At 40.2% G+C, this 19,987-nt stretch overlaps 1 protein-coding gene across 2 annotated transcripts in view; it reads right to left on the bottom strand.

Moving 5' to 3' along the window:
• The window catches only part of LOC148340758 (interleukin-1 receptor accessory protein-like 1-B), a 163,026-nt gene that overhangs the window by 52,814 nt on the left and 90,225 nt on the right, over positions 1-19,987 (bottom strand). For both annotated transcript variants that reach the window (XM_088289171.1, XM_088289170.1), the window contains one exon: positions 1,601-1,675. In XM_088289171.1, the coding sequence (XP_088145297.1) occupies positions 1,601-1,675 (75 nt within the window). The remainder of the gene's footprint in view (positions 1-1,600; positions 1,676-19,987) is intronic.

The following is a 19,987-nucleotide window of genomic DNA, read 5'->3' as shown; positions in this document are numbered from 1 at the left end:
AGAAAAAGTGTGGCCCTTTGTGAGTGCAATTTTCATCCCAGGATAATAAATTATCTTGTTTGATTTGTGAAAATGTCTCAATAGTATATGCGAAATACAGTTTTTGGATTGACTTTTGCTTCATTTTCTTCATATATTTGTAGTTTATTGCTTTAATGTGCCTACCACTTTAACATTTTACTATTAAAGTGGAGATATTAACATTTTGGCCAGACTGAAAACAATGCTTATTAATTTGGGGAACAAAAACAGAACAGCAGTGAAAAGCTGATAGTGATGGCCATGAGTCGCTGACCTTTCTATATTTGTGGTGTTTATCTGAACCGTGATCGATTGCAAGTGTCGGGCTTACCACAGAACAGGAGGTACAACAAATCAATAAGAATCTGTATAGATTGGAAAATGTAGCTTCAATCAATCCAAAATGCCAAACATGGTGTCATCAAATCAAGACAGCAGCTGAGGGTGCCTGGGGATGATGGCGTGATCATCACTGGCATTGAGAAAGTCAAGGAAAGGTTACGCGTCAAGATTTTACACGGCATCCATGAGCTCTCTACAACTCCTCATTTTATCCACCATGTGATGCTGTTTGATAACAAAATAATAATAATAAAAATCAGATGTGTAATAGATATTCACTTTAGTGCTATTGGTGGTGGTCGTTAAATTGATCCCACCTGTAACACACAACAAGCTTTTTTATCACCACTGTATTGTCTCATTTGGTGTCCATGGAAGTGGACCATGAAAATAAATCCGTCAGTTATCCAGATTTGTCCGTCTAAACGTTTTGCGGAAATCGGTTATACAGATTAAGTGTAATCCTGCGAACGAATTGACTAAGTAACTAACCACAGCGACCAAAACATAAACCGTATGCTTTTTTTTTCTGCGCTTGGTGGAGGTAACATCTAAGAAGCTTTTCTTTTGGCCCCATTGAAATCATCTTTTATAAAACAGTCAGAAAGAATGAAATGAATTCAAAACATTTAAAAGAGTTTGATGCAACAGTAATCTGTGCTTGTTTTCCAAATGTCACATTTTACGCCTGTAAGACAGAAATGTACATTTAAAAAAAAAAAAAAAAAAAAAAAAAGCTCCATCATGACCCATTTTCTCTTCTGCAAAAAGACTCAGTTTGCTCCAAATAAGGCATTGAGCTGGAATTTTCCCAGGATCTCCTGAGAGCAAAATGGCGGCGTCAGGCAGTCACATGAGGTGTAATCAAGCTTGCCACGGTTCCTCATAAAATGCACTGGGATAAATTGTCAATTCATTACATTTCAGCAAACAGAAGGTGCCTCAGTGGTGCATGAGCATGTTAGATCTGCTCAGTGGAAATACAGTTTACCCACTCGTTGGTAAACTCACTATTCCCACAAAACATGTACACTATGCATCATGGGAAAAAAACAAAACAAACAGTAAAGTAGAACAGGTTCTACAAATTCGTATTGGAGATAGGCGGTGTGGGGGATTTACTAATATCAACTTCTGAAACGACGGCAATGTGATGAAAGGCCGTACTGTATGGTGCGAGCATGTGCACTGCTGACAGACACAACCAACGCACTGGAGTGTGTTTTTTTTTTTTTACCTAGTGCCATCTCAATGGCGCTGGTCTGGCTCTCGGGTGGGGAGAGGATTTTGGGCGGCTTGTCTGTCAAAGGAGCTGCGAGAAAGACACAGGGAGAGAGAGGACCTTTAATCATTTTAAAAGCAAAACCGTAACAGTCTAATGTATGTTGTAACTGCTGCTATTTGATCAAATCAACAGTAACTTATTTCTCAAGGAATTGATTAAACATAAAAGAAAAGCAAACATGTAACAGATCAGCTGTATTTGAAATTTTTAACATCAAAATGTACAAAAGCGGAATGAACAGAGGCTATATACTCAGAGGTTCCTAATGCTAATGAATGTAGAAATTTTCCATTTTCAACCCACAAGGCCTGTTTTTTCAAATGACTGGCTTCTGACGGGATTGGTGCTCAATGGGTAGAAAAGAATACTGATGAAGCAGACAGGAACACACCTGGATAGCCGGCGTTAGAAAAAAGACAAGTCAAGACTACAAATATGGTCACCAATCCACAATCGTTGTCATTTAGAAGAAGGAGAAACTGCTTCTGTGAGCTCATTAATGACAAAATTCAGAACAAATACAAAATAAATGAATAGGAGAAAAGCAAATGATGCACTTGCTTGTGCTTGGTGTGCTTCAGTGCTGCGTGAAGGAATCTCATTACCTTAATTATCCCTTTCCCCACAAAGAGTGCTGAGATTATTTGCTTCATTGTGACACGGCGAGGAGCTATCCCGGTACACAATCCTGGATTTAAAGGGAAGCACCGGTGTCATGTCGTGTATACGAAGCCACAACCTCCAGTTTGCGCAATATCAATTTCTTTATTATGAGTGAGAGTGGGCCGACTTTTCAGTAAGGGCCACCAAGCACATCACGATGAGCATGCACAAAAACTTGGCAAGCAACCTGATCTTACGATCAGCTGGGGAGAGCATCTGAAAACATCCCTGTGATCACATTAATAGATGGGTCAAAGAGGGTTGGCGGGGGTGGGCTGAGAAGTTGATGCATGAGAAAAAGGAAAAGACCTTGTTCTATCCCATTAACTCTCCCATCACTTTCCTTCCCGTCTTAGGCTGAGAGTGTGGCGCTCTGTCCGACTCCTCGTGCGGCTCCCTGGGGTGACACGAGGGAAGATGAAAACAGAGGGAGGAGGGGAAGGAGGGGTGGGGGACGATTGGTAGTTGGAATGCGCTGTTCACACTTCATTAAAGACCACTTCTGCAGATGAAGAGCAGGAGCGTGTGTGTGTGTCTGCAGGAGAATTACGCAGGAAAGAGCAAAGAGGCTTTTCGAATCAAACAGTCATAGGAGGTGTGTGGTTACCATTTTGCATGTAAGCAAATTACAATCCGGCGGTTATTCTTTCATTACATTTCATACCCACTTAACAAGATTTGTGCATGTATATTGAACATGAGTGAGCCTGCGTTTTGATCCGTGAAGTTCTGTTATTCTGGTTCTGTGTGTGTGTGTGGTGCTTTTTTTCCCCCACTCTCCTCGGAGGCCGTATAAGGCTGGAGCCTCCTGCACACACCTGAGGACTATAATAATCAAATGTGAAGTGCAGGAAAAGCATAACTAGTCGGACTACTGCATACTTACCACCATTGCCACTTCCATTTAGCAAAAACTTATTATAATAATTATTGTCATTGAGATTGAAATGACGATTAGTCATTGATTGTAAACCTTAGTATTTATTCAACAATTAAAACCCAACAACTCAAAACGACCATCATAGCCTCATGTCCATTCATTCTTGCATGTTGAACACTGCATTATTTTTGTCAAGCATAAAATGTTAATCGTGAAATTCAAGCCTCTTGCCTCTTTTCATTGTGCTGCATCGTTATTTCACAGCTCTTGGGATTTATTGGGATAACCAGGGATCTCTGGGATTGTATTTCATGCTATGTCATGTAAAAATGTGTGCTGACACGACAAAAACAGTCACTGGATCCTTGAATTTTGAGGAAAGGTAAATTATGACAATAAATATGAATAACCATAATATATTATATTAGTAAAATAAATGAGTAAGAAATTAAAATAAAAATCTACTAGAATAATAGCAAGTGATCAACTAATCAAAACAAACGCTTCAAAACGACACTTCCTGCGTGTGTTGTCCTCCTAGGGCCACTGAGGTGCCTGATGGATGGAGTACACACTTGGAATGAGAACAGAACAAAGTGGCGATTGAACGATTGGGCAGAAATTTGTGCTTTTTTGTAGCGTTATCATAGCTGTAGGTAGGTATGTGTTTCAATAGTGTTTGTGTGTTATTTGAAGGAATAGCGCTCCTGAAGTAGATGCTAATTTCCTGTTAGCATTTGAATGGGATCCTCCATTGACATCAGCATTTGCACTAGCAATGATTTAAAAGCAAAACATGCTTGTATTTAAATATATAATGTGTGTTATTCTTTTTGTTGTGTGTTAGTTTTACAGTAAATTCCAACTCGGATGTCATTAAATAGCTTAAAGGATGCTTAGGGATGGCAGAGTCACATATGCCACACGCTTGCTACGTAAGCAGCATGGTGGATTCAGGCTACTTGTTCTTTGTTATTTTGTGACATCTTCTGTTGTGGCTCTGTCTTTTTTTTGTTAGTTGATTGTTTACACATTTCTATGTGTCAATCCTTGTTGCCGTTTTGCTTTGCTATATTCCGTTTCTTCCTTTTGTTCAATAAAACTCAGTAATTGCCCTAACTCTGTAGTCTGCTTTAGGGTCCAAGAATCTACGTTTACCGCCTCATTACGACTTCAGCACAATGTATTTCACGATGTTGCACCACCGAAGATGGAGTTGGCTTTTGTCATGGCTATGTTGTTAGTCGCAGAAGATGAATGCTTCCCCAGGAAAAGCATGCTGCTTATTGAAAATGAGCACAACTTCCCTGGGAGGCTCCCAGCACTGAAATGGCACATTTTTAAAAATACCACCACTGGGGGGGGGGGAAAGAAAAGCATAAAACTTCCATCAATGTTGCAGAATGCAACTTCTACAAGAACGTCAAATAAAAATAACCCCGGTTCATTTCCTTCTGGAGAAAATGCCAACAAGTTTGAGATGATCCAGCACAACAATTGTCAGAACAGAACAAAACTGGCGTTCACGTGTGACCCGTTGCGTAACGTGATGATGGCGTTAATTAGGGAGGTTGTCACTCATCACACAGCTGATCCCTCAGCAGGGGATGCTTGCTTTGTGAAATTTGTTCTGTGAAAATGAGGATGAGTGGTAGGAGGAAGGGTAAATTATTTCAAGGCGACCGGCTTAAAATATCAGGAAGTTGAGCATGAGTCAGAGAAGAAAGGTGGCGGTAGTGGAGGAGGAAAAAGATTTATTTACAGTTTATGAAACAAATATGGTACAGTGGCATGGTATGTTGAGAAGCAAACGAGGAGAGAGAATGCCACAGGATCTCAAATGAAAAGGTAATGCAGCCATCAGAAGAGTTCCGTCACACATAATCCAACCTGATTGTTTTCTTGTTAAGTGGTTGTGGTGAAAATCAATCCAGCCTCGAACAAACATGACTCTCACCACCATGACACTTTTATTGCCATTTCTATCATAATTTTTTACATTTATCATTACAAAATGGATTGATGTATTATCTGCTTGTGGCTTATTCAGATGTAGCTGAACATTAAATCTAGATCAGCAAGCTTTCTTCCTTGTACAGAATTGCTTTATTTACCAATATTTACCAATTATCTCTGCTGAAACATTCCACAAAAAATAGTTTGAACATGGAATTCTATTTGAAGTTCTTTCCCCAAGCCATTTACACGATTGTTATTATTCTTTGAAATAAGATATGAATTCCAATCATGTTAGTAGCATGACAAATCCAAAGAATTACTACAGCACGTCTCAAAAATCCCAACAAAAAGATGAAAGTTGAGATTATGAAAAAAAAAAAGAAAATCTGCCTCATGATAGCTGTGTTAGCCCGTGGGGCAAATCATGCATCCATTTTGTAGTTCCGTGACTACAATCGGGTGGGGGTGAACATTTAATAAAATGGCGCTCAAAAACCTTTTTAAGAACATACATCATTTTTCAAGAAGTATGATACTGAAGTATCAGTTGACACAAAGTGTGTTCTTATTTCAGAACACTTCAAGAACATTGATTGGAACCTAAATGTTGACATTATTTATGAGTATGTACGAGTTCCCTATGAAATTGCTCTTTCAAGAATTGGACCTTTCTGCATGCAATTGAATTATGCTCATCAAGGAAGAATATCTGCGCAAGTGAAAAAGTGTGCAGTTGTGCACCATTTCTGATTTAAGCACACGGGAAAATATGTCCCTCAGTGCAGCAGAGATGCAGCGCCGCTACAGAGAGAGGTGAGACGCTGATCCGAAAAGAAGAGAACAGTAATGTCAGGTAGGGAGTAATGTCAGGGAGACCTGGAAAACAAAAGTGGGGGCACATTGATATGTTCGAGAATGTGGCACAGTACGAAGGTTACCCCAATGCAGAGAACGTGGACTTGCAAGTAGAGGCTTCAATTGGCAAAATTTGTGGTATGTAATATGTTCGCAGAGATAAGAAAGGAGCATTAAAGTTCTCTTTGTTTTTTAGCACTTTTATATACAGCTAGTCTAATAGCGTTCACAATGATAGTGTGCGTCTAATGAATTCATGATTTATTAATGATTGTTATAGGATGTTAATATGTTTCATAAAACTTTGAAACACACTGTTACTGTTGATGATTCCCCCTTGTGAGTCATTTTAAAAAATAACTAAGATTTTTTTATTATAACTCATTCACTGCCAGCCCATGGAAAAATGAATGTACTTTTTGGCTTCTATATCCATCAATGGCAGTGAATGTAATTTGCAGATCTGGAAGGGATTTATTTATTTATTTTTTTTCATCATGTGTGGCGTTATCCTGCCTTTTCGGTGAATTCCATAAAAAAATGTCCTTAACACTGACACGTTCTACTTAACAATTCTCATTTTTATTGTTTTCATATTGTTAAATATTTACATAATTAACAATTTTCAGGATTTCCGAATTTGTCCCTAATAGGGTGGAACTCTCTCACAGTCGATATCTGAACAATCCCCACTTAAATGGACATGTGGAAGGGCTGAACACTGGCACTGATTTAAGAGGTCTGTATGTAAAAATTACATCAGCACTAAAATTCACCCCTCAAAAAGACTGTAGTGATTCCAGGGACTCTGCGTACAGGAATGAAATTCATAGCGAATTTTCACACCTCCTTTTGGCTCAGCTTCACCCCCCCCCCTCACAGCACGGAGGCAAGCATTGACCAATCGCCACCAAAATATTTCCCAATATTTTAATCAGGGGTTTGACTCCCACCGCTTTCCTTGGTCATCAAACAACATGGAATATCTCCAGGGCCCACTGACCTCATGCTGTTATACACACGGGGGATCTAAAAAGCCCAAAGCACTTGGAATCTAATTATATTGTTCTGATTTCCCGCGATGATGTGCAGTGAGGTATCAACCAGCATCATATCATCCAATGACCTTGTTTTGACTTTTTTTCCCCCAGATTGGCGTCAACATCTCTTTAAAATCCATTTGGCTCATTGAAGTTGTAAATTGAAAAACAGCAAAAGCGATGGAACACTGCTCTTGTTCAGCTTGCGGGAACTCTTTAAGATGATGTGAAGGGAAGTAGCCATTAGGCAGATTTGATTAAGTGAGGATTTGTTATGATTGCGTTCATTTGTTTTTGCAATTATGATGACTGCAACAAGAACGGGAGCATGTGAAAAGTTTTGCAGGTGCTTTATTGAGCCGATAGTTGCTGCGGATTTTTAAAAAAGGAGATTCTCTCCTGACAACAAATGACTTCTCTCATTCCGCCTACTCTCTGCATGGTGAATTATTTCTCTGCTCTGACTGTGAAAACTTGTCTTTTAAGTCCATTATTTCCATATTTTCCACATGCAGAACCATGTGTGATACAATCTTTTAATTAAGATTTTACAAGTTGCTTCCTCCAGCTCCAAAGATGATCTCGTTTAGTGTTAGCTTCCCAAGGACAACTTCTATCTCTGCTTGGCTTGGTAGATCACATATCTTGCAGACTACTTTCGATTTAGCCTGCGCTGCGGGGTATTAACATTACAGAGTGCAACTCCAAAGTCCTCCAACACACACACTTTGGTCAGATGCAGAAAGGTTGTAAACTTTAAAGTTGGGCTATTAATTCTAAAAAGAAAATAAATTTAAAAAATGCTGATTTGTAATTGAGTTTTTCCTGTTGAGAGCGGTCCATTTTGAGAGGTATAACACAGTGCACCATCCAACATTCTTAAACCTGCAATGACGAGGGATTCACAAGGATTCATCAGGCAACTAATGTGTGTTGGGTCTGCTGCCGGGATTTTATATAGGCAGCTGCTGCAATTAGTGGATGACAGCTGGGAGGGGGTTGGGACTATCACAGCCAATCAACATGCAGCAGTGCCAAAATTACAAAATACAACACAAGTGAATACAAAACAGAACAGTGCACAATACAAACGGGGGCTAAACTTTCTATACATATGAAATAGCGTAAATGGGTTTTATTTTGCTAAAAAAAAAAAGAGAGGCGAAACGCATTGCATGTTTAATAAATTAGCTCACCTATGTCTTCCCCGATGGGCTCTCCTTTTCCTGACATCACCGAAGCCCGTTGATGCTATCTCTGAGCTGTTCGGGCTAATTTCTCTTTAATCTTTAATCTGGAATTTTATCAATGTTCTCGGAAACAATCGACCACTATGTTGATTCAATCTGAGTATGTCTTGTGAGACCTAAAATCAGTGAGCATTTTATGAATTTTTGCATGGAATGTTTTTTTTTTTCGAGGTGGTACGGTCATACGGCAGCTGGCAGTTACTTTCATAAAGCAGTGATTATTATCACCTGGGTTTGATCAAACTCAAGATTTTCGGTTAGTCAGTCTCAGGTGTGCGGCGGAGGTCAAGACGCACACACTCCATTGACCACGCTATTCATTGAGTAAGGTGTGACAAGCGAATGCCATCAGCGGCCGTTTTTCTGTTGCGGCATCAATGTGACCTCAGATGGCATCTCCAACATGAGAGGGGTTGGCGGAGTGACTACACGGTGGGAGCAGCAATAGAACAACCAACTTGAAAAACAAACATCCACTAAGAAACTATTTCAAAAATATGGGCAAGACTATACACCAAAGTCACCTGTTAACGTTCATGCACCTGTCACTGAGCCACAAGAGAAAAGAGTGCCATCACATGGTCTGTTGTGACACAATTTTGTTTAATTGTATTTTTGTTCCTCCCGTCTGAAGATTGACACAAATCGAAGTTCCAGAAAACAGACTATCGGTATGAATACAGAATGCCGAGTGTCTTGATTGGGTCAAGTGGTTGGCCCCCTTGTGCTGTATACAACCACCCACAGCCTCAAGCTGGATGCCGCTGGCTGTTTCATTTCTGTTTTGTGCCATCTGAACACAGCAGCTCCCCCACCGGCCCCAGTCTCATTCCCCTTTCTTGTCCTCACCACTCTTCCTCGTTCCTCTCAAGCTCTCTGCCAGTGGCCCTACAAACGTCCTGAGGCAGCGACCGCAATGCCAGCTGTTTAAACAGGTCAGGGGTTGTTGATGGGTGCCAGCAGGGAAGCTTTGGCGCTTTGCATGGCACCCTTCATTGTTGGGATGCACTAACCCTCCAGAAAGCTGCCGTGTCCAACCAACATCCACGGTTAGCTCGTTTAGACAAAGCAGCTTGATTTATGTGCATTTCCATTGCATTGCATCCCCTTTTTTTGTTCCTATTGTCTGAAAAAGGTTGAAGTGGATGCATTGTAATTAGCAATGTAAATTTGTGTGCAAAAAAAAATGCAGATTTGATTTTGAATCCAAAAAGTTTTTGAAGCCAAAATTATTTTAATTGAGTGGCTGTCATAGCTTGAAAAATAATCACGACATAACAACAAGCATGAATCTATCTAATCTGGAAGGGAGTTACTGTCTTTTACTTTTTTGGAGTCACTTAACCGTCCAACGAAGCAATTTTCAACAAATAACTTAATATACCTTTATACAAAAGGTAAGTCAGGGCACAAGATGAACCAAACTCGCTTAATAGGCTAAACCGGAAATTACATTTATGGATACACTTGATTTGCTCAAAATAGGAGGATACATATAGAAGCTTAGAAAGGCTCAGGAGGGGTGGGCATTTTTTATTCCAAATAATATATACATGTTCAGAAGTTCACGCCGAGTGAATGAGGTCATGAACAGACAAGGTTGAAGAGACGACGGCTAAGTGAGAAGCAGCACAGCATGTGCACTCATAAGTGCATGTTCGGAATTCTGCTCAAATCTTGACTTGACACTTGAATCACTGTTAAGGCTTCATTTACACCGTTCCCTGTGCTCCTGGCAGCCCGTTTTTCATGAAACGTAATGCATTGTGGGATTTTGGTCATTTTTTTCCCCTTCCGTATTCAAGTCTGCAAAATTTTCGCCATATATGTAATGGGCCGTGGGCTGCTGATTCCTCCTGATTCGAGACGATAGCACGTTTGTGTTAAATCTCATCTAAACGCGTTACCTCCTGGTCTTTGCATGTCTATTGTTCGTTCAAAATGCTTCAGCAAGACTCTTTTCTAGGACAAGAAATCTCATTCATATTATGCCCTTTTACTTGTCAACTTGCTCTGTTCCCAGTCCACCTGAAGGTTTTGTAAAATATTTCATAGCTTAGCGCCTGCTGCTTCACTTGATTCAAAGAAGGAGGAGCCTTCCATCCTTTCCAAGATTTCTCATTTTTTCCCATATAGGTTTTCTTTGAGTTTTTCCTTGTCCAATTTGGGGTTAAGTCCAGGGAATGTAATTGATTTTTGGAAACTGTGAGCTTCTAAAGCCCTTTAAAACTTTTTTGTCATTGGCAACTCTATAAAGAAACCTGACTAGACATTGCCAGTAAATTAAACATATGGCATAGCTTTAGAAGAATTGAAAGTAGTCTAAGTGATCTGTGTGAGATAGCGGGAGATAAATAAGATTCGTGTTATTACATAAATTGTCGTTTTACATACTGTAATGTCAAATTAGCTTAGTCCCTATACATAATTGGGTTCTTATTTGCACAAGGACTGCCACTGCAAATTTATTGACAATTTAAACATCTCAACAGCCTTCCACAGCAATCATGGCATGTTACATTTCATCATCCTAATCCCCCACATTGTCTGATGACCATACAATTATATCCACGATGGCATGAAACGGGACTGCCGTGGTTTCTAGGAACAGAGTACCGTAAACATAAGCTAGGACTGACCACTTGTACTCCTTTTCGACCCACCAGCGCCTACGTTATCGATCTCCTATGGTGGATGGCAACGCTGCATTAAGCTATTGAAGCAAGATTTGAATAGTATGCTTTAGCTGTGTGTGTGTGTTTCAAAGTGAGGCCTAAATTTCTCGAATATGAAACATGGAGATGACATACGGTATCATTACTGTAGAACTACTTATGCAAGAATGCAATTGATTACCGAGACTGTGTACACCCAAACTGCACTGAGCTCAAAATGCCACAAAACATGATTGTGTATAAAGTAGCAATGGTGAGTTCATGGACTGTGTGTTGTAAACTGTAAACTTGGTGTTTACTACACAGCAGCTCCTGCATGCAAGGCAACGAGAAATGAAAAGGATTCAATATTACCTACTAAAAGAGAAAAGCCTCTGACGTTTGCTTGAGGAAAAACTTGGCAATATATCGTCTGATAACACAAATCCACACATCAGTACTCATCAGAGAAGCTAGCCAAGGAGCAGCACACTGAAAGAAAACAATCTTACCACATTAAACATGTAACCAATATGAACAGACTGGCTTCTACGGCCTCTTGGTGAAGAGAAAAAAAAATCTTACAGGGCAACCTCTAACCCCCATTAAATTGAAACAGAAGCCAGCTGTCAGGCCTTTAAAACAACTTGTCATCACAGTGTTGCCAGCAGTATGAGCAGTACAATTTCAATCATATCAATAAGGAACAGGGCAGCAACTCTGACCCAGGTGTTGGTAAGCAATCACCCTCACTTAGAGTGATATGCAGAATTTTGTGCATATGAAATAAAGACAACAATTTCCTTGTCTACCATTCAGAGAAAAAGGCACTGTGTCATCTGTTTTTGGTCCAGTATTTAGTTTCACTTTTTTTCCTCGTGTTTGGTGCGTCTCGTCATGTTCATTGTGTCTACCTGTGTTAACCAATCAGGTCCTTTCAACTCTTTGCGTCTTGTCCAGGTGCTCCTCGTTGTCTTGTTAATGTGTTCCCTGTTTGCTTTCAGTTCTTGTCGGTTGCAATGTCCTTGTTGAATATCCATGTCAGTGTCCGTCAGTTGTCCTCCTTACTGCCTGTCTCGCTTTATTTTCAGTTAAATCAAGTCCTTTCGTTTTGTTGCTCCCATTTGTTTTGTACTTTTGTATATTTTGATTAAATGACATTTAAGTTACCCCTGCATCGCTTCCCTGTGTTTGGGTCCTCCACTTCCTCAACCGCGACGCCAACCTGACACACTGAATTTTTAAAGAAGTCAAGTTAAAATTTTCTTTACAATATCTTCTATGCGGTCCTACTAGTCTAAACACGGTATTCTGATAAATACTACATTTTTGAAAATATTATTATAGCAATATTACATCATTGGCAATATCAGGTTGTGAACGACACATGATCAAACAGGAAAAATGTGGAGCCACTGAGCAGGTGCAAAAATGCCGACTCCTGAGAAGGATTAAAACAGGTGGATTTTATTGCCTAACTTAAATTGCACAAACACAATATTACTCAAAATGCCATGTTCAGGCTAGTGCGGGCACTATCTTATCAACAAAATCTTTGACTTGATTTCCCCTTTTAAAGGCAGAATAGTTTGTCACTTGTATATTTTTGCACCATTGACCCTTGATTTTTATAGCTTTTGTACACTTATTTTCAAAGTGGTTCTTTTATTTTGATGTGTTGGCAGCACACATGAGCAAATGCAGCAACCTTTGACTTCAGTGTTGCTTCTTAGGTGGGGTGCACACTGAAAGGCAATCAGGCTGTTTCTGTGCCGATTTTGCCCTTTACTGATAAAGGACGTCTGGCGCCCGGCAATCTTGAATTAGTAACATTGCCCTATAAGATTAGCTTTTGTCCTGAAGTGTATTTAGAGTCGATTTGACACGATAATAGGTTTGGAAATTGTATATATTATGTGTACAATATTTGTAACCAAAAATCTTCACGTGTGTGGGGAAACCTACTCTAATCATTATTTGACATTGTGAACTGTGACGTGTCCGAAATGCAACTAATCAAAGAAGCATCGTGACAGACGATCACGGAAGCAGCGAAGGGGAAGATCAAAGTAATAATTGTGTATAACAGTGGGCTTCCCAGACAACAGGAAGCATAGCTAGGCTTTCTTGCCATCACCCCCTCCGGTTCTATTCGGAAACATTCGAGAAACATTGGTGCATATGAGGAAGTGTCTGCTCATCTTCGTGTTTGTGAGATGACGTGAGATCACGTATGAATATGCGAGAGCTCTGCCTGAGAGGGTTGAATTCCAGTCTGTTAGTGCAACACAGTTTTTATGTGTGGTCTTCTATGTTGAAAATCATCGCAGCAGAACACACAATATGACCAAAGCTGTTTAATGCCTGATTTTTTTTTTTTAATCCTGAAATGTGTTCGAGGCTTTAAGTAACATTGACACATTTACTATTTTTTCAACGTATCCAACTCCTTTAGTAATTTATTTTTTTCCTTCATATTTGCAACTTTCTCTAATTTATTTCTAATCTAATTAGCTGCATGGTCATGCTGGATGATGCATCTGTGTTTTTATGCTGGAAAGGTTTTGCTGCGCAGGGCGGCACGGTGGCCTACTGGTTCGCACGATGGCCTCACAGTGAGAGACAGCATCGGGCGTGGGTTTGATCCTGGCTCCGGCCATCCTGTGTGGAGTTTGCATGTTCTCCCCGTCCTTGCGTGGCTTTCCTCCGGGTACTCCGGTTTCCTCCCACATTCCAAAAAAAATGCATGGCAGGCCGATTGAACACTCTAAATTGCCCCTAGGTATGAGTGTGAGCGCGGATGGTTGTTCATCTCTGTGTGCCCTGCAATTGGCTGGCAACCAGTTCAGGGTGTACCCCGCCTACTCCCCGAAGATAGCTGGGATAGGCTCCAGCACCCCCCGCGACCCGAGTGAGGAGAAGCGGTACAGAAGATGGATGAATGGATGGTTTTGCTGTGCAATAGAGGAGTTTGAAATCATCCCTCTGTGGTGGTTCATAGTGTACTGTTCATTAAAAAGACAGATAGAAACGGTTTGAGGGGGACAGACAGAGACACAAAACAGTCATTTGAAATAGGGATGATGAGTTAATGCTTATTGCTTTGTTTTGATTAGATTTAATTTGGTCTCATGTTTTGTCAAGCCCTGCTCATGTCCCTTTCTTCATGTCTTGTCAAACTCATAAGGTTTTTGTTTCCACCAGTTCTTGTCAACCTGGGGCCTATTCAGAAATACACTTTGACACCTATACACTAATCTGGGAGTGGATGTGTGTGGAAAGGCAACAATCTCAACTGCACTTAATGTTAAACCTGCTGGCTATGCACCAATTTCTGGACAAATATTTTTGTGGTGTCATATCCATCCATCCAACCAAGGATACAAAATTGACTTGATCATTATGGCACTAATGTGGAATTCCATTAACACTAGCTTAGCACCGATTCCCTCAACTTGAAAGCTCCTGCCCTGAGTGAGTGCTAATTACTCACCAAGTGAAGGTATTAATTATGCTACCCCGCATCTTAATTATGCGACCCAGATGTACAACGTGCAAGAGGAGCATTTGTGAGCAGTTTGCAAATTGATAGATATCTGGCAAGAAAGAATGTATGAGAAAGGTGATGATTGGCTTGGGGATTCCCAGTCAGTCCACATAGAATGGATTTCATGTCTCTTAAAAGGAGCATCTCGATTTGCACTCTCTTCTTAACGCTTTCACTGCCTGCAATTTTCAGACTATCATTCCTTTTGAAACAGAGCATGAAGTGGACATGCGCTGTTATGATACAAATATTGACAAAGAGACAAAAGTGATGCATCAGGTGACATCTTTTATTGACGTCGCCAGCAAACATTTGTCCCTTTTCACTCCTCTGTTGTTCTCCTTGACACCTCAAATCTTTGGTCGGAGGAGTTCTCATGAAAGCAGAGGAACAATTGGGATAAAAGACCAAGGTGGTTGCAAGTAAAGAAATTTAAATAAGCCATAATATTAAAAGAACGCATGTAATTAATTGAAGTCATTTGTCACAAAAACACACCAACGTTAACCTCTAAAAACAACACAACGTGGAACGAAATTTTCACATTTTGTCATAACAAATGCAAGTCCTCCAATAGCAATATCCATCAATTATCCGTACTGCTTCTCCTCACAAGGATCGCGGGGGGTGCTGGAGCCTATCCCAGGTATCTTCGGGCAGTAGGCGGGGGCACCCTGAGCTGGTTGCCAGCCAATCGCAGGACACACAGAGACGAACAACCATCCGCGCTCACACTCATACCTAGGGGCAATTTAGAGTGTTCAATCGACCTGCCATGCATGTTTTTGGAATGTGGGAGGAAATCGGAGTACCCGGAGGAAACCCATGCAGGCACGGGGAGAACATGCAAACTCCACACAGGAAGGCCGGAGCCGGAATCAAACCCACAACCTCCGTATTGTGAGACCATCGTGCCTCCTCCAATAGCAATATTTCAAGCTTAATGTTTGCCACACACTATAGGTGCCCAGTAATACCGCCCCCAACACACACACACACACACACACACACACCCCAGACAAGGGGACACTGACCAAAGTCATCTAACCTTGTGCTACACTGGCCAAGTCAAACTATTCACTGGAACCTTTCCTTGTCAGCATATTCATGTGGTTTGGATCTGCCAAGAGTGGCTATGGTAACATACACTACTTTACCCTTGATTTTTTCTGAACACAGCTCATACCATCAAAACTTTCCTCCAAGTTACAATATAAAAACGTTTGAAATCCACAGGGAAATTGCATCTTCCATTTACCCAGAAGCCGTGGTACGTAAGGCTGTGCACATGGTGCAGGATGCGTAAAGCTTTGCGCTCTTGCTTCACCCACTGGTTCTCCTTCAAGCAATCATGCTGCCGTGCGCCACTCATTTTATGGTAGAATCAAATGGAAACGTGCCTGAATTGTTCAGAGTGGGACTGAGATAATATGCCAAGTTGGGGAATACACAGTTGACAACAAAGTCAAAGCATCGCAATGGCTGGACAAAGAGTAAAGTGAAAGAAAGCCCAAGAATTGGTTGTGAATATGTTTAATGTTCACATTGATTTTCGATTTGACTTTACTGATAGAAACCCCGTAACTCAAAAACACACAAATGTCTACGCTGCCCTTGGCAAAGTACGGCCCTGGGGCCACTTCTGGCCCACCCACGGTCTCTGACTGGTCCTCACAGTCTCCATGAAGTAAAAATAAAACCTAAAATATGTGGTGCTTTCATTTAAAAAGTTCTGCTTTTATTGTGTGTGCACACGTGTGGACATGAGTATAAGCTTAGTAGCAAACAAAAGCTACAAACAAGCCTTTTCTTACTTGGCCCTTTTGCAAAATGAATTTTCCAACCCTGGTCTACGCCAACCATTTTTGCACCATAAATATGGTTGCCTCCTGCTGACTATCGAGAACAATTTACCTTGTAGATGAATAAACAACATTATGCAGACTGACAGAGTTAAGTAGCCAAACGAATGTCAATGGCTCTAAAACCTAAAAATCACAAATGCTAAAAGCAGAACGTTATTAGCAAGGCTTTCATATTTTGAGGTGACATTTGTCTCTTCAAGCACAATCCTTTCCAGTAAAATTTTTCCTTTCTGTTCTTGAGTTGAGAGGGCAGTTTATTAAAAGTACGCATGAAAGAGAGCCTCTCTCTTCGAATTTCGTGCACTAATTGTACAATTTAGCGGATGGCACTAAAAGGAAGGGCAGAGAGGAGTCAAATGCAGCTGTTGGGAATAGCCAAGTAAGGTCCAAGGTCAAAAAGAACAAAATAAAACCAACAACAGAAAGGATGACAACCAAGATGTCTGGTCAAAGCAATTATGGAGCAGCCAGGTGGTGGGAAAAAAAAGCCAGTTTCCCCAGAAACGAGATGCTTGAATGACAGCCTTAATTAAGGCAGCAAGCTCCCATTGAGATGCCGCCACTCAAAGGGTGTGAAAATATGAACGTCTACATTTACACACATATGAAAAATTCTGGTGAACCCACCGTTAAAGAAAGAAATAAGTACAATGACTGGGGAAATGACAAACACAAGAATAGATTAACATTAATATATATAACATCAATTAAATGATGAAAATCTGGCATGGCACCTGTGGTAAGCTATTTTGGCTCACTGTCTCATGTTTAAGGTGCTTTCTCCTAACTGCATGATTCAAAAACATGCACAGGGGCTTTCATTTGCATTTACATGCAGATTTAAGGCACCTAAAGCAACAGGCCAATTCAAAGTAGTCCAATGTTAGCCAATCGTGAAGCGTTTTTGTTGCGTGCTTTCGGGCAATTTCTTGTTAACAGACTCATGAGCTGTGACTGAGAACAAGCTTTCTGACACTGGCCAGCACATTTCACTCGTAAATGCCATCCTGTGCCAGATGCAGCAGTTTTGTCTCCTCTCACTGAAGGACGTTCTTCATTCATGCCGATTATAAAGATGCATTCAATTATTTTTTATTTTTAGTTTACAGATAACACATTTTAAATGCCGACAGCAGCAGACGACAAATTAAACAATACATGGAATAATGAGTTTTGACTTTAATTCCTGACTACCCTCCCTAATAGGGAAAAAAAAAAAAAAAAAAAAACCTGCCGATTACACAGTGTAGTATGAATTCCTGCAAATTATCACTTCATGAATCATCCCTCTACCTTTCTTCTGGCACCATAGGGATGTTAATTATCTTGTCAGTTAAGGTGAAACCCTGCTCCAACCTCCTCATATGCTAATGAATCAACAGAGACATGGGAGAGCCCAAATGGGGCTGACAAGTGAATAGTAACCCAGGTTACTATTTCACCTTTAATAAGATAAATTGAATTAAACTCCAGTTTGAATTAAAATAAGGCACTTTGATATTAATGGAACAGAAATCTAGGCTATAAGAAGAACATGTTCACCTTTTTCAAATAACAGCCGGATTTTTTTTATGTTTCTTTGGTCTATTTATATGTAGTTAGGGCTCAAAGCTATGAAAGCAATTTTTAAATGCATGTGTTCCTCAGTATGGTTAATCAGCAGCTTAGCTTCTAGCTAGTGACATTTTGGGGTGTGTGATGTGTGCTAACGTCCGTTTAACTATGCATCATGTTTATTTACCCATTTATTCATTTATTGCAATCTATCTGTGCGGGCTGGTATCAAGTGGCTGCGTGCCAGTAGCGGGCCACTGACCTAGACTACCTCAAGTTAATAGTTGTTTAGGAACAAAAGTTAATTTTTCATTGTTGATTTTTTTTTATCAGTTTCATCAATTTCAATAATAGGCGGAAACATTTCAATCACATCAACGTAATTTTATTTTTTTTGTGTGTGTGCTTTGTAATTGTAGGTGAAGTAACCAAATGTATAATAAATGCAGTGATCTTATTTTGTCCATCAGAAGTCGTTTGTGATGATATTTTGCCTTCACCTCTGCGGGCAAAGTGAAGTGTGGTCGCTCTCAGGCACTGTAGAGCGCGTGCTTCAAAATGCATCTGCTTTGAGCTTAGGTCGTTGGATTCTATTAGTTCACCGCCAGATAGCACTAAATTCTACACACTGTACTTCTAAGCAAATTTTTACAGGATGAAAAAGCAAACAAATACATGCCACTAACAGATACTAATCACTGTACATTATAGTAATACAAAGAAAATAAATATGCACTTTTCTGTAATAAAAAATAGATATTAACTGATTAAAGCAATAATAAATCCAAATAGATTTATACGTGTAAACGATGCAATTACAGTTAAAGTGTATAGTTTGTATATCTTTCTTTGCTGGAGAAAAGACAATGATCAGCTGTTACATGCAAACGCATTTTTTAACACATTTACACCGGCTTACGATAGAAAAGGCTGGCTTATCGCAGAAGAACAGCTCATTAACGCCAGTGTCTATTTTACACACGAGAGTTGATGATCGCTGCATATCCAGTTCATCAACTCTCGTCAAAAATATCAAACTATGGTATTTACATAATGAATAAAGAAACTTTCCAACAATCGGTGGGGAGTTTCATTATTCTTATATTGGCCTTAATTATAATTAAACAGGTTCTGACCTTTTGTGCAATTGAGCTGCTTTGAGATGGATGGCCTGCAAACTGTGGATGGAGGTGAATGAGAATTATTTGTTGGTGATTGGAATTTTCGGCAGGAGGTTGATGATAACACTGCTTTAAGTTGTATACTATACTAATTTGGAATGATTGAAAGGTCACATCTGAGCAAAAATATTCTAGCAATCTTAGAAGTTCCACTAACAAAGTTGTTCAATTCCTCTCGCATTTGCTTTTCTGGCCAAAGTGTAAATGTGTGGTTGAATGTGAAATAGCAGTGCAAGAGGAAAATGTTTTTTCACACAAATCAAAGCTGAAAGAGTTTCATGACATGTTTTGTGTTTCTGAGAAGCCACTATCCTACAAATGAAAAACAAAATAAAAACATTGAAAACAAATAATTGTGTTGCCACCGGCGTCACAACTGATAAGTGATGAAATTGGGCTGGAACCAGCGGGCGGCTGCCGGTCATTCAAGGAGGGGAGGCGTATAGTTTCCCGACCTACATAATAAATGGGTTTATTTATTTATATGTAAATTATATCCTGATCTGTGACCCTGTCTGGTCGACAACACTCATATTATCTGCCATGGTGTGCAGCTTGCTAGCAAGTGGAGCTGCTGCATACGGCTACTGTGTCACCGGTTGTGAGTGTGAGTGACGGAAGAGAAGGAAAGCTCGCATCTACATATTTCAATGTCTAATAGAGGTGGCAGTCGGACATCTCAATTCTTTTATGGACAGAAAAACACAAAAAGGCTTCTTAATGCTCATATGAGCACCAAACACACAAACGTCACTGCGGTAATGCCGTGCTCAGATTGCCTTTTTACTCTCTTGAAAATGTGTTGCAGTTCCACTCCAAGTCGGAGGCTGTCGCTACGGCTGATAAAAGCTAGGACACCACAGGGTGGCGTTTCCTCTGCATTTTCTGGAC

Source organism: Idiotropiscis lumnitzeri, chromosome 3 (assembly GCF_059441095.1).
Source record: "Idiotropiscis lumnitzeri isolate Australia: NSW breed Sydney's pygmy pipehorse chromosome 3, RoL_Ilum_1.0, whole genome shotgun sequence".
NCBI lineage: Eukaryota > Metazoa > Chordata > Actinopteri > Syngnathiformes > Syngnathidae > Idiotropiscis > Idiotropiscis lumnitzeri.
This window is presented reverse-complemented; position numbering and strand designations above follow the sequence as displayed.